The sequence below is a fragment of the Scyliorhinus torazame genome, chromosome 19 (assembly GCF_047496885.1).
Source record: "Scyliorhinus torazame isolate Kashiwa2021f chromosome 19, sScyTor2.1, whole genome shotgun sequence".
In the NCBI taxonomy this organism is placed as follows: Eukaryota; Metazoa; Chordata; class Chondrichthyes; order Carcharhiniformes; family Scyliorhinidae; genus Scyliorhinus; species Scyliorhinus torazame.
The window spans coordinates 48,903,955-48,918,524 of record NC_092725.1 but is presented as its reverse complement, the minus strand read 5'-3'; the positions used below and the strand labels follow the sequence as shown (position 1 = coordinate 48,918,524).

General features: G+C 47.1%; 1 protein-coding gene across 1 annotated transcript in view; it reads right to left on the bottom strand.

Annotated features, from left to right (window-relative positions):
• The window catches only part of LOC140396667 (uncharacterized), a 108,519-nt gene extending 96,120 nt beyond the window's left edge, over positions 1-12,399 (bottom strand). Inside the window, 3 exon segments of the mRNA XM_072485463.1 lie at positions 710-1,578; positions 2,160-2,825; positions 12,279-12,399. Coding sequence (XP_072341564.1) covers positions 710-1,578; positions 2,160-2,825; positions 12,279-12,399 — 1,656 coding nt within the window.
• Between the last annotated feature and the right edge of the window lie 2,171 nt (positions 12,400-14,570).

Here is a 14,570-nt window from a genome sequence, read left to right as displayed (position 1 = left end):
GCGGGACCTGGCGCCCGCCGGCAACACACACACCCCCCCGACACTGATCATACCCTCCCTGCCACCGGCGCACCCCGCGACCGCCCCCTTCCCGGGGGGATCGGTCCTCCTCCCGTGCCCGCCCAGGAGTAAAACAGGAACAAACACCGAAACGCTCCCGGAGACGACAACGCCTGAACAAGCACCTGCACCACCACCGGGGCTGAGGCGATCGACGAGGAAGACCAGACCGCCCGCTCGACTCGTGGCATCTGCGTGACACCAAGAATGTTGTTGTATTGTAGCAAAAAAAAATGTTTTTTTTTCTTGCTAATATTGTAAATAGTTTCACAAACTTGTACATAGCCGAGTGTAGGGCTAAAACTGTAGTAACATGTCCAAAATTTTCCTTCCAGGGCCAGCCTTGTAAACCCCTACCACCATGCGAACCACCACCCCGCCGGGTTCCTTTTTAACAAGGGGTGAATGTGGTGGTATGTATTAGGGGTCACGTGGGACTGTGAAGCCGTGATGCTATTGGCTGACAGATCCCGGGTCCTGGTTGGCTGCTGACTCCTGGCTCCGCCCTGAAGGCGGAGTATAAGAACCCGAGCTTCTCCCCGCCGCTTTATTCTGTTGCTGAACTGCTGGGGACAAGTATCGCTTAATAAAGCCTGAATCGACTTCATCACTTCTCGTCTCTCTCGTAAGTCATTGTGCGCTACAGGACCCACTGGGCATAAGAGCAGAAAAAGCCCATGCATCTCTTCAGGGCCTTGGGGCAGTGGGGGAGGGGAAGTTGCCGAAGGGGGTGCATACGGTTGGGGTCGGGCCCTAGGACTCCGTTTTCCACGATGTAGCCAAGGATGGCTAGGCGAGTTGTGCGGAAAACACATTTCTCCTTATTATAGGTTAAATTAAGGAGTTGGGCGGTGTGGAGGAATTTCTGGAGGTTAGCGTCGTAGTCCTGCTGGTCATGGCCGCAGATGGCGACATTATCCAGATACAGAAACGTAGCCCGCAGCCCGTACTGGTCAACCATTCGGTCCATCACTCGCTGGAAGACCGAGACCCCATTGGTGATGCCGAAGGGAACCCTGAGGAAGTGGTAAAGGCGGCCATCTGCCTCGAAGGTAGTATATTGGCGGTCCTCCGGGCGGATAGGAAGCTGGTGGTACGCGGACTTCAAGTCTACTGTGGAGAAGACCCGGTACTGCGCAATCTGATTGACCATGTCAGATATGCAGGGAAGAGGGTACGCATTGAGCTGCGTGTACTGGTTGACTGTCTGACTGTAGTTGACGACCATCCGGTGCTTCTCCCCAGTCTTGATGACCACCACTTGGGCTCTCCAGGGGCTGTTACTAGCCTCAATGATCCCTTCCCGCAGGAGTCGCTGGACCTCCGACCTGATAGAGGCCTTGTCCCGGGCACTGTATCGTCTGCTCCTGGTGGCGATGGGCTTACAGTCGGGGGTGAGGTCAGCGAAGAGCGAGGGAGGGGCGACCTTAAGGATCGCGAGGCTACAGACAGTGAGAGGGGTCAGGGGTCCACCGAACTTCAAAGTCAGGCTTCGGAGGTTACACTGGAAGTCCAGTCCTAGTAGCAGGGCAGCGCAGAGATGGGGGAGGACGTAGAGTTTGAAGTTAGCGTACTCTACGCCCTGTACCACAAGGTTTGCGACACAGTAGCCCCAGACCTGAATGGAGTGTGATCCGGAAGCTAGGGAGATAGTCTGGGATGCGGCAAAAATCCGAACTGAGCAGCGCCTTACCGTATCCAGAGAAATGAAGCTATCCGTACTCCCGGAGTCGAACAGACAAGTCGTCTCGTGCCCATTGACCCGGACGGCCATCATGGAGTTCCTGAGGTGATGGGGCCGGGACTGGTCGAGCATGACAGAGCTGAGCTGCAGAAGGTGGCTGGTCTGGTCGGTGGTAGCGGGATGGTCCCAAGATGGCGGCCTCCATGAGTCGCACGTGGTGGGCGGCGCGAAGATGGCGGCCAAGATGGTGGCCCCCACTGGCCGCACGAGGCGGATGATGCATCAGAAGGGGGCGCTCCCGGCCAGCAAGATGCCACGCTGCGGGACCTGTGAGCTTCAGGTCAGGCCTGGCAGACTTTGGGTCTGGGAGCTTGAGGTCGGGCCTGTCAGACCTTGGCAAAGTGCCCCTTCTTACCACACTCGTTGCAGGTCACGTTCCGAGCAGGACAACGCTGTCTGGGGTGCTGGCCCCGGTCGCAGAAGGAGCAGTACGGCCCCCCGGAGTTGGCGGGCTGCCACGTGGCACAGGCTTGTGACGTGCCCGGGCCGGGTGATGGCCGCGCCTCCGACGTCCACGAGGTTGCCGCGTGGTCGGACGTGAAAGCGTCCATGTTCTGGAACGCTACTTCTAAAGAGCTAGAGAGCTGCACAATGTCCTTGAGGTCGAGGGTACCCTCTTCGAGCAAGCGTTGTCGGATATAATTAGACCGGACTCCGGCCACATAGGCGTCCCTGATTAGGAGTTCAGAGTGCTGAACCACCGTAACTGCCTGGCAGTTACAATTCCGGGCGAGTACTCGCAGGTCACGCAGTAATTCAGCCAGAGTTTCACCAGGGCGTTGACGCCTCGTGACAAGGAGATGTCGAGCGAACACCTCATTCAATGCCCTCATGAACTGTCCTTTTAGCAGTGTGATTGCCTCTGCGTATGAGGCCGCGTCTCTGATCAGCAGAAAAATTTTGGGGCTCACCCGGGCGTTGAGGAGATGCAGCTTGTGCACCTCGGTGACGGCGTCAGTCAATAAGTCGAGGTAACGAAACAGCTGAGCCAGTGCTCGAAGATCGCAGTGGTGTCGGCTGCCTGCGGGTCAAGTTCAAGTCGGTCAGGCTTAAGAGTGGCATCCATTGTAATATCTCAGTGTATTAAATTGATGGACCATCAATAATAGACGAAGCGAGTTATAGAACTAAATTGTGGCTTTAATACACTGAGATGTGTGCCTGCCTGCTGCTGATCCCTCACTGGGGGCAGGGCCACAGATCAGCCAACTATATACAAAGCCCGAGGGGTGGTGCTAACAGAAGCAACAACAACAACAACAGTAAGTAACAATGGAACAAACAATAACAGTGAATATATATATACAGCAGTGAGTAACAATGGAACGTGGTTTACCACATTCGTGTCACTAGTAGGTTTACATTAACACTGCAAAGAAGTTACTGTGAAAATCCCCTAGTCGCCACATTCCGGCGCCTGTTCGGGTACACTGAGGGAGAATTCAGAATGTCCAATTTACCTAACAAGCACGTCTTTCGGGACTTGTGGGAGGAAACCGGAGCACCCGGAAGAACCCGGTGAAGACACGGGGAGAAAGTGCAGACTCTGCACAGCCAGTGACCCAGCGGGGAATCGAACCTAGGTCTCTGCTGCTGTGAAGCAACAGTGCTAACCACTGTGCTACTGTGCCACCCTTATAGGTCACAGGGATAAGGCGGAGGAGTGGGCCTAGGTAGGGTGATCTTTCAGAGGGCTGGTGTAGGCTCAATGGGCCGAATTGCATCCTTCTGCACAGCAGGGATTCGATGATTCGCTGATTTCCGCCCCCCCCCCGCCCAACATTGGTCTGGTGGCATGGGAAGTGCATATATAATGATGAGGCCAGGCTGTTGTGTGGACGAAAGGATCTTTGCCTGCTAGGTATTGTCCGTATTGGGCAACCACCTCCAAACATATGTTTTAGTTTCTTTTTTGTTTCAAAGAAAGATTACTCCTGCAGGTTGTACGAGCACCAAACAGGCAGTCGATGTTGCGGCCCAGTTCCTTCAACATCGCCTTCAATTCCTGATTTCAAACTCCATGATGTTTCCCTGACTAAAAGCTTTTCGGCTGGTGTGGATGACTCTATTCCGTGCGTCACAGTCACGAAGAATGCTGATTAATCAGCTCGTGTAGCCTGCAGTAGTTGCTTGCTAACATCTGGAACTAACATCTGCTCTGGGCACTTCCTCTGTTGTTAATGCATTTAATTTATAATCAGCTGTACACATTTTCCCATCGATTTTAGAATGCACTTTGTATACACATGCACGATATGAATGCTGCAAGTGTTTTTATACCCGTACGACGAGGAACCGGGGAAGACTCGACAGCAACTGCAATGTCTCATTTAAGTGAAAATTAAAAACAAAACACTTTGTCTTGGGAATTCAGTCAAACTCAAACTTGGAATGGCTTCAGTATTTATTTATGCTGCAACCTTGTCTTCTCATCAGAGTTTGAACAGCTGGGAGTTCTCATCACAGGCTTGGAATTAATGTCAGTCGTGTTATCATAGGAATGCTTAATGGGCTGGTCGCAAATCCCTCTCTCTGCTGTTTTGACAGAGGGCATGTTCTACTTCCATTGGTTGAGCTTGGCCGTGGAATGCGGTCCTTTGGAGTGCAAGGAAATGAAGTATGTGGAGGAAAGAGAGGTCCTCTTCACACAGGAAAGCCCCAACTGATTCCACAGGGAAATTCAGCTCAATCAGGATGGGCCAGCAACAGGACGTAGCACTGGGATTTCCTTGGCTGTTGGGGTGATTACTCTAGACTGTCTGCTGTAACTTGGGCAGGTTTCCCCTGGAAAAATGGGATGGATGTCACTCTTCTGTCAACGTGGCTGCAGCCACTCAGGAGGGCCCTGACAACCCACGTTCAATGGCAAAACCATAAGTCTAGACAGGCTTTGACAAAGAGTCACCCAAGCTTGAAGCGTTGGGAACGATCCAAAGGCCTGCTGCACCCAAAAACTAGTGCAATGTGGCCGGTAGAAGCCGGTCAACCCTGCTCCCGGGATCTACCAGGCTCGCAATGACTCGCGAGATCTAACGCGATCCCACGAGATGTCTCAATGTGAATTCCACCCATTGTGGGTGGGATACTGTTTGGACAAATCTGCATATTAGAGCGAAACAGCTAGTCTCACTCTAATATGCAGTTTCCTGTGGAACCCGAGGTGATGGAACCTATTCCCTTTGCCTTGGAGACCTCGGGCAAGCACCATTGAGAACTTGTCTCCACAAACAGGGGACTAAATGAAACGGCACTCATGGGGGTCTCCCAGAGGAGCGGAGGAGACCCCAAGGTGCTTGCCCTATGGGCAGGGTGGTAACCTGGCACTATTGGTGCCACCTGGGCCAGCCTGGCACTGCCAAGCTTCCCAGATGGCTCTGGCAGGGACAACCTGGCATTTTCCGCGCAGCAGAGACTGGGCCGGGGACGTCCTGCGCAGATGTTGGGGGTTGTCGGGCTGACCTGGGGACCCCTCATAGTGAGTTGGATCTGGGGGGGGGGTGGTGGTTGCTTCGGGTGTTCCAGAGATTGGGACACCAGAGATCGGGACACCATTTAAAAATGGCATGCCAATCCCCGCTCACTACACTGCGGAATTCCTGCGAGCAGAGCTCTTCAGTGCAGAAAATGGGGCTATGTGTGGCCACGGACTAACCCAAGTAACATTTAATAATGTTGTGTCTGTCGGTGCTGCAAACGTTGGGAAACACGTGGCTAAATTGCCTTTGGTCAATTTGCCTTCAAATGCTGTTTAGCACAGGGCTAAATCGTTGGCTTTGGAAACAGATCAGCAGCATGGTTCAATTCCCGTACCAGCCTCCCCGAACAGGTGCCGGGATGTGGTGACTAGGGGCTTTTCACAGTAACTTTATTTTAAGCCGACTTGTGACAATAAGCGATCTTCATTTTCATTCATAAATGCACTCGCTATGGGACATTGTTCCCATTTAGTTACATCTCGCCCTTTAGCTCCCTTGTCTCTCCACAGATCAAAGAACAAAGAAAAATACAGCACAGGACCAGGCCCTTCGGCCCGCCAAGCCTGTGCCGACCATGCTGCCCGTCTAAACTAAAATCTTCTGCACTTCCCGGGTACGTACCCTCTATTCCCATCCTACTCCTGTATTTGTCAAGATGCCCCTTAAACGTCACTATCGTCCCTGCTTCCACCACCTCCTCTGGCAGCGAGTTCCAGGCACCCACTACCCTCTGTGTAAAAAACTTGCCTCCTACATCTACTCTAAACCTTGCCCCTCGCACCTTAAACCTATGCCCCTAGTAATTTACCCCTCTACAGGGGCGAGGATGTGCAAGTTTCTTGGGGTGGAGGACAGATGCGTGAGGTGCTCGGGGAGCCCAGCAAATCACGCCCATATGTTCTGGGCGTGCCCAGCGCTAGAGGAATTCTGGAGGGGCTTCGCAAAGGCTATGTCCAAAGTCTTGAACACTCGGGTAAAACCGAGCTGGGCGATAGCAATATTCGGGGTATCGGATGAGCCGGGAGTACAGGAGCCAAAAGAGGCCGGAGTTCTGGCCTTTGCGTCTTTGGTAGCCCGGAGGAGGATCCTACTAATGTGGAGGGATGCGAAACCCCCAAGCGTGGAGGCTTGGATTAATGAAATGGCAGGGTTCATAAAGTTGGAGAGGATAAAGTTTGCCTTGCGAGGGTCTGTGCAGGGGTTCTACAGGCGGTGGCAACCGTTCCTAAACATTCTCACGGAACGCTAGGTGGAGGTCAAGAGCAGCAGCAACCTGGGGGGGGGTGGCTTGTTTTTATTGTTGTAAGGGGCGTTTGCCCCATTTTTGTTCTTAGTTTGTTAGATAGTTTAATGTTTAGTGGTTTAAGTTGTTGGAGGGGATGGCATAAGGCCCCCCTTTTTTATTTTTCTTATGTATATTTTCTTTCCTTTTTGGAGTGTTTTGTAAAAATTTATTGAAAACCTTGAATCAACATAGTTTTTATTAAAAAAGTAATTTACCTCTCTACCCTGGGAAAAAGCCTCTGACTATCCACTCTGTCTATGCCCCTCATAATTTTGTAGACCTCTTATCAGGTCGCCCCTCAACCTCCATCGTTCCAGTGAGAACAAACCGAGTTTATTAAACCTCCCCTCATAGCTAATGCCCTCCATACCAGGCAACATCCTGGTAAATCACTTCTGCACCCACTCTAAAGCCTCCACATCTTTCTGGTAGTGTGGCGACCAGAATTAAACACTATACTCCAAGTGTGGCCTAACTAAGGTTCTATACAGCTGCAACATGACTTGCCAATTTTTATACTCAAGGCCCCGGCCAATGAAGGCAAGCATGCCGTGTGCCTTCTTGACTACCTTCTCCACCTGTGTTGCCCCTTTCAGTGACCTGTGGACCTGTATACCTAGATCTCTCTGACTGTCAATACTCTTGAGGGTTCTACCATTCACTGTATATTCCCTACCTGCGTTAGACCTTCCAAAACGCATTACCTCACATTTGTCCGGATTAAACTCCATCTGCCATCTCTCCGCCCAAGTCTCCAAACGATCTAAATCCTGCTGTATCCTCAGATGCTGTCTGACTTGCTGAGATTTTACAGTATTTTCTGTTTTTGTTTCAGATTCCAGCATCCGCAATAATTTGCTTTTATTTAAGCACAGACAGGTCCTGTTTCTCCCTTCAATATAGGTTTCTACCCAGATCGCGCTACTAATGGGAAATGGCTGCAGGAATCCTTGAGAGAACAGAACAAATTGAGAGAGCAGGTAGAAATGCCCACGGGATCTTGGGCTTCCTAAATAGAGGTATTGAATTGAAAAGTACATTGAATATTTAGAAAGCTCTGGTTAGACAACAACTAGAGTTCTGGCCGTCCCACTTTAGGAAGGATGTGAGGGTCCTGGAGATTTCCTAGAATGGGCCATGGGATGGTGGGGTTTTAGTGCCAAGAAGCTGGGATTGTTCGCTTTCGGACAAGGGAGATAGAGAGAAGATTTGATAGCCGTGTACAGGTTTATAATAGGTTTGAATACGTTAGGCAAGATAAACTGTTCCCATTAACTCATGTTGCAAGAACACAGATTTGAGGATTTGGACAAGAGATACAGTGGGCAATGTGAGGAAGACATTTTTTAAGCATGAGTACCAATGACCTGTGAAACCCACTGTCCAAAAGAGTGCGGAAGCAAAAACGATTAATTGTGTCTTTTTCAATGTGATGGATACTTGACATAGAACATAAAACATAGAACATACAGTGCAGAAGGAGGCCATTTGGCCCATCGAGTCTGCACCGACCCACCTAAGCTCTCACTTCCACCCTATCCCTGTAACTCAATAACCCCATCTAACCTTTTCTTGGTCACTAAGGGGCTGGTTTAGCACACTCTGCTAAATCGCTGGCTTTTAAAGCAGACCAAGGCAGGCCAGCAGCACGGTTCGATTCCCGTACCAGCCTCCCCGAACAGGCTGGGGCTTTTCACAGTAACTTCATTGAAGCCTACTTGTGACAATAAGCGATTTTCAATTCATTTCATTTCATTCATCATGGCCAATCCATCTAACCTGCACGTCGTTAGACTGTGGGAGGAAACCGGAGCACCCGGAGGAAACCGACGCAGACACAGGGAGAATGTGCAGACTCTGCACAGACAGTGACCCAGCGGGGAATCGAACCTGGGCCCCTGGCGCTGTGAAGCCACAGTGCAGGGCACTTGTGCTACCATGCTGCCGAAGGACATAAACATGCAGAGATACGGAGATAGAGCAGGGCAATGTGACTGACTGTATTCTCCTCATTCATTATATGATTAGAACATATAACTGTACAGCACAGTACAGGCCCTTTGGCCCATGATGTTGTGCCGAACTAGTCTGAAACTAAGATCAAATCAACCTATTCCCAATCATTCCAGTGCACTCCATATGCCTATCCAATAACCGCTTGAAAGCTCCTAAAGTGTCTGACTCCACTACCATAGCTGGGAGTGCGTTCTACACCCCAACCACTCTCCGAGTAAAGAACCTACCTCTGATATCCCTCCTATATCTTCCACCATTAACCTTATAGTTATGCCCCCTTGTAACGGCAACATCCACCTGAGGAAAAATTCGCTGAACGTCCACTCTATCTATCCCTCTCATCATCTTATACACCTCAATTAAGTCACCTCGCATCCTCCTTCCCACCAATGAGAAAAGCCTAGCTCCCTCAACCTTTCCTCATAAGACTTACCCTCCAATCCAGGCAGCATCCTGGTAAATCTCCTTTGCACCAATTCCAATGCTTCCACATCCTTCCTATAATGAGGTGACCAGAATTGCACACAATACTCCAAATGTGGTCTAACCAAGGTCTTGTACAGTTGCAGCATAACCTCACGGCTCTTAAACTCAATCCCCCTGTTAATAAATGCTAACACACTGTAGGCCTTCTTCACGGCTCTATCCACTTGGGTGGCAACTTTCAGAAACCTATGGACATGAACTCCGAGATCTCTCTGCTCCTCCACATTCTTCAGAACCCTGCCGTTAGCCCTGTAATCCGCATTCAAATTTGTCCTACCAAAATGAATCACCTCACACTTATCAGGGTTAAACCCTATCTGCCACTTTTCAGCCCAGCTCTGGATCCTATCAATGTCTCTTTGCAGCCTACAACAGCCCTCCACATTATCCACTACTCCACCAATCTTGAAGTCATCAGCAAATTTACTAACCCAACCTTTAACTCCATCATCCAAGTCATTGATAAAAATCACAAATAGCAGAGGATCCAGCACTGATCCCTGTGGTACACCGCTGGTGACTGGACTCCAGGATGAAAGTTTACCATCTACCACCACCCTCTGTCTTCTATGTGGAGTATAAATGAATAGATTCAAGCATTTTAAATCGTGAGAAGCTGGGGCATTGGAGATCCAAAGTGATTTAGGAGCACCTATACACAGATCACTAAAATGTAATAGTCAAGTATGGAAAACAATAAAAGTCGAATGGATGTGCACCTTTATAACGAGAGAGTTTGTGATTTAAGGCACCTGCTAACAGAATAAAACCTCAATATTCCTCTGGTTTTTAACAAGCAAAAATAAATTTTACGATACAAGATCAAAAATATAAACCATGTAAAATATTAATCATATACACCAACACTCAGAGTGAGTCTGAAGTACATGTCAATGAACAGGCAAGCTGTGGTCAGATTCACCACACCACATAATGAATGGCAGGGATGTGATCAAAACAGATCCCATGGATTTTTCAACAACCCACCACGTTCTCATTCACACTGTGAGTCATTAAATCTCACTGAAACTCCGCCTCTCTCATGAGAGCTTCTAATCTTCACCTTTAAAGTGTTACAATCCAAGTTTATGCTGGAACTGAACAGAAAGTTTCCAGAATAGAACCTTGGCTCAAAAGTCCGTAACTTATTTTTAATCAAACATGGAGGGACAGAGTCACAGGACTGCTAATTAGTGTTAACAAGAAAAAAACAACACTTGTTAAGCATGACAAAGTGGATTATTATCCAATCCTTCTTTACTCCCATGGATTTCTCTTTAAAATCCCTCCAGATGGTTCTTACACTGTGAGATACTTTGTCTCGCTGAAGTCCGGCTTCCATGAGTGATTTCAAATTCTGCTTCCAAAGCCACACTTTCAAATCTTCATATAATTATGCTTTCCCTCTGCAGCTTCCGTCAAGGTTTCTCTTTTATGTTTCACACCGATCCCTTCAGGTTACCTTTGTCGTAAAAGCTTTTACACAAACTCTGAGGTCCAGACACCAAGTTCCATAATTATTTCAAATAATGTCTCCAAAACTTTAATTTCTCACAAACTTTAGCAGTACTGCAGATAGTTTTTGTTCTCTCATGATCCAGTGCCTTTTCATCTCTCTGTGACTTCACTGAACAGTAACCTGTTCTGGTTCCTAGATTCCTCTGTTTCAATAACTTCAGACTTCTTGGAAACTTCTCTTCATTTCTCATGTTCCATTAACTACCTAGTCTTATGATTTGCGGCATCTGTTTTCTGAACCATTATTCAATAGAATGTTTTTTCTTATAGCAGAGCAGAGAGAGACATTCCCTCTTTAGTCTTCTGAAACTAATTGCTTCAAGCAATTAGTGCTTTAGAGGATGAGAAGGGAGATTTAATGATGGGAGTTGAGGAAATGGCTGAGGAACTGAACATGTTTTTTGGGTCGGTCTTCACAGTGGAAGACACATGCTGCAACTGTACAAGGTATTAGTGAAGCCACACCTGGGGTATTGAGTTCAGTTTTGGTCTCCTTACCTCAGAAAGGATGTACTGGCACTGGAGGTTAATCCCAGCGTTGAAGGGGTTGGATTACGAGGAGTGGTTGAGTAGACTGGGACTGTACTTGTTGGAATTTAGAAGGATGCAGAGGGATCTTATAGAAACATATAAAATTGTGTAGGGAATAGATAGGATAGATGTGGGCAGGTTTCACTGGCGGGTGAAAGCAGAACTAGGGGGCATAGCCTCAAAATAAGTGGAAGTAGATTTAGGACTGAGCTTAGGAGGAACTTCTTCACCCAAAGGGTTGTGAATCTATGGAATTCCCTGCCTGGTGAAGCAGTTGAGGCTCCTTCATTCAATGTTTTCAAGGTAAAGATAGGTAATTTTTTGAAGAATAAAGGAATAAAGGGTTATGGTATTCGGGAGGGAAAGTGGAGCTGAGTCCACAAAAGATCAGCCATGATCTCATTGAATGGCGGAGCAGGCTCGAAAGGCCAGATGGCCTACTCCTGCTCCTAGTTCTTATGTTCTTATAAGCAGAGCTGTGAGAGCTGCCTTCTCTCACTATCTATCTTCAACTGCAATCAAATTAGTTAAATTTAAACTTCAAAATCTTACAAGGCCCCAGTTGCTAGGCAATGGCCACATACCTCTGCAGACCTATTTATTCTTCATGCCATAACCCTCTTTAAACACAATAGGAACACATTTGGAACTTAAACAATCCACACACATACAAACACCTTTGCCCAGAATGAATCTAACACTATCTTTTACTGTTCCAGGCACAGAAACATTAAACTAAACACACTTAAAACTATACCTTATTTCTAATACAGATACAGATAAAAATCCCTTAAAACTACCATTGTTTTCCCAAAGAAAGAAATCTTCATAACTATGAAGGTTTCTTTACACTCGTGTTACATCCACTTTACACACACTTCATATGACAAATATCTAATCACACAATGTGTTACTTCATCCAAGTACAGTTTTCTTAGTTCACAATTACACATTATATAATTATAACAACTTAACCAAAATAGACAATAACTTTAACAGCATCATCAGAATCTACACAGGGTAACATCGTCATAACTCAAGTCTTGTCTTTCTTATTCTTCTCATTTTTTAATTTTCAACTCAGAAAATAATGTTTCATTTAAGTCAACATAACAATTGTCCTTTTGGTCACTTTTAGGCAAAGTTTCACTCTCAAGCCTACTTTCCAAATTTGTATTTTGATTTAACACAGTCAAAATGTCCTTTTTGTGCATTAACATCTCTTTACTTCTCATGTCAAAATTTCTTAGCTGTTTCAGGAATATTGTTAAAGTGCTTCTCATGTCCTGATGGTGTGGGGCTGCCCACAATGGGAAACCCCACTGGCTGGTTGGCGGGACAGAGAATCCCGCTGCCGGCTGGGGAGCGTCGCACCAGAAACCTGGTACGGCGGGGTGGAACAGAGTCACATTCCCAATAGTTAGTTTGAACAGCAAGAAAAAAAACATTTGTTAAACATGAAAAGGTGGATTATTGTACAATACTCTTTTACTCCCCCCTTATCTTAAGAGTTATACACAGATGTTAAGATTAACAGGTATTACAAAATGCATCTTAAGCTACAGTGGTTTCATTCATACAAAAAGTCCCTTTTAAGCACACAAGATGATTGTGCTAAGGCTCACTCCACTCAGAACGTAAGTGAATGCCTCTGAATTTCTCATCAAAATTGCCGCAAATGGTTCTTATACCATTCGTCGCTTTGGCTCACTGAACTCCAGCTTCCATACGAGTGATTTCAAATTCCACTTTCAAAAGTCATTCTTTCAAATCTTCTTTTAAATTATGCTTTCCCTCTGCTGCTTTCATCAACGTTTCGCTTTCAGGTTTTACACCTCTCACTTCAGTTTCTCCTGTTCCGCTAACTCCAGATGACTTGGACATTTCCCTTATTTCTCTTGTTTCCTTAACTAGTTGGACTTTAGATTTCCAGCATCTGTTTTCTTAACCAGTATTCCATAGTATAGCTTTTCTTATAGCAAGGCTGAGAGAGACGTTCCCTCTTTGGTCTTCTTAAACCAAATGATTCTAGCAGAGCTGTGGGAGCTGCCTTCTCTCACACTGCCTATTTCCAACTATAATAAAATTAGCTAAACTAAAAATTAAAAGCTATTCTGTCTTACATGGCCCCAGAAGCTATGCAGCACCCACATTCCCCTGCTGACATATTTATTCTTCATGCTGTAGCCCTCTCTAAGCACAATAGAAACACAGTTGGACCTTAACCAACCGCCACACATAGAAACACCTTTATCCAGCATGAATCGAACAATAGGTTTTACCTTTCCCTTTCCAGGCACAGAAACGTTAAAGTAAACACACTTGACACTACAACTTATTTCTAATGTTTACCAATATAAATGTAAATTCCTTCAAACTACTTTTGTTTTCTCTTGGAGTTCTCTCCAAAAGTAACTCCAACTCAGCTGACCTCAATGATGGCCCACCTTGCAGGGTTTCAGTCTAGCCTTCTGAAATTCTGTGCCCCTAGCTTCCTGAGTACATTGATATACCATCCTACAAGCACAATTTCAGCTCTACAGCAGTGCCAAGCAGAACACCACTGCTCCAAAAATGTATATTTGCCCCAACAGCTTAATTTACTTAAAGCCTGCTCCCACAGACCTTCAGATTTCGGAGCAGAATTGGGCCATTCATCCCATCTAGTCTGCTCCGCCACTCAATCAGACCGTGACTGATCTGATATGATAATCCTCAACTCCGCTTTCCTGCCTTATCCTCATAACCCTTGATTCCTTTACTGGTTAAAAATCTGACTATCTCAGCCTCGAACATACCTGGCCTCTACAGCTCTCTGCGGTAATTGATTTCACAGATTCACTACACTCTGAAAGAAGAAATACCTCCTCATCTCTGTTTTAAATGGATGACCCCCTACTCTGAGATTATTCCCCCAGGTCCCAGACTCGCCCACAAGGGGAAACAACCTTTCAGCATCTACCCTGTCAAGCCCCCTTAGAATCCTATACATGTCAATGAAGTTGCCCCTCATTCTTCTAAACACCAATGAGTACAGGCCCAACCTACTCAATCTGTCAAAGAACAAAGAACAAAGAAATGTACAGCACAGGAACAGGCCCTTCGGCCCTCCAAGCCCGTGCCGACCATGCTGCCCGACTAAACTACAATCTTCTACACTTCCTGGGTCCGTATCCCTCTATTCCCATCCTATTCATGTATTTGTCAAGATGCCCCTTAAATGTCACTATCGTCCCTGCTTCCACCGCCTCCTCCGGTAGCGAGTTCCAAGCACCCACTACCCTCTGTGTAAAAAACTTGCCTCGTACATCTACTCTAAACCTTGCCCCTCTCACCTTAAACCTATGCCCCCTAGTAATTGACCCCTCTACCCTGGGGAAAAGCCTCTGACTATCCACTCTGTCTATGCCCCTCATAATTTTGTAGACCTCTATCAGGTCGCCCCTCAACCTCC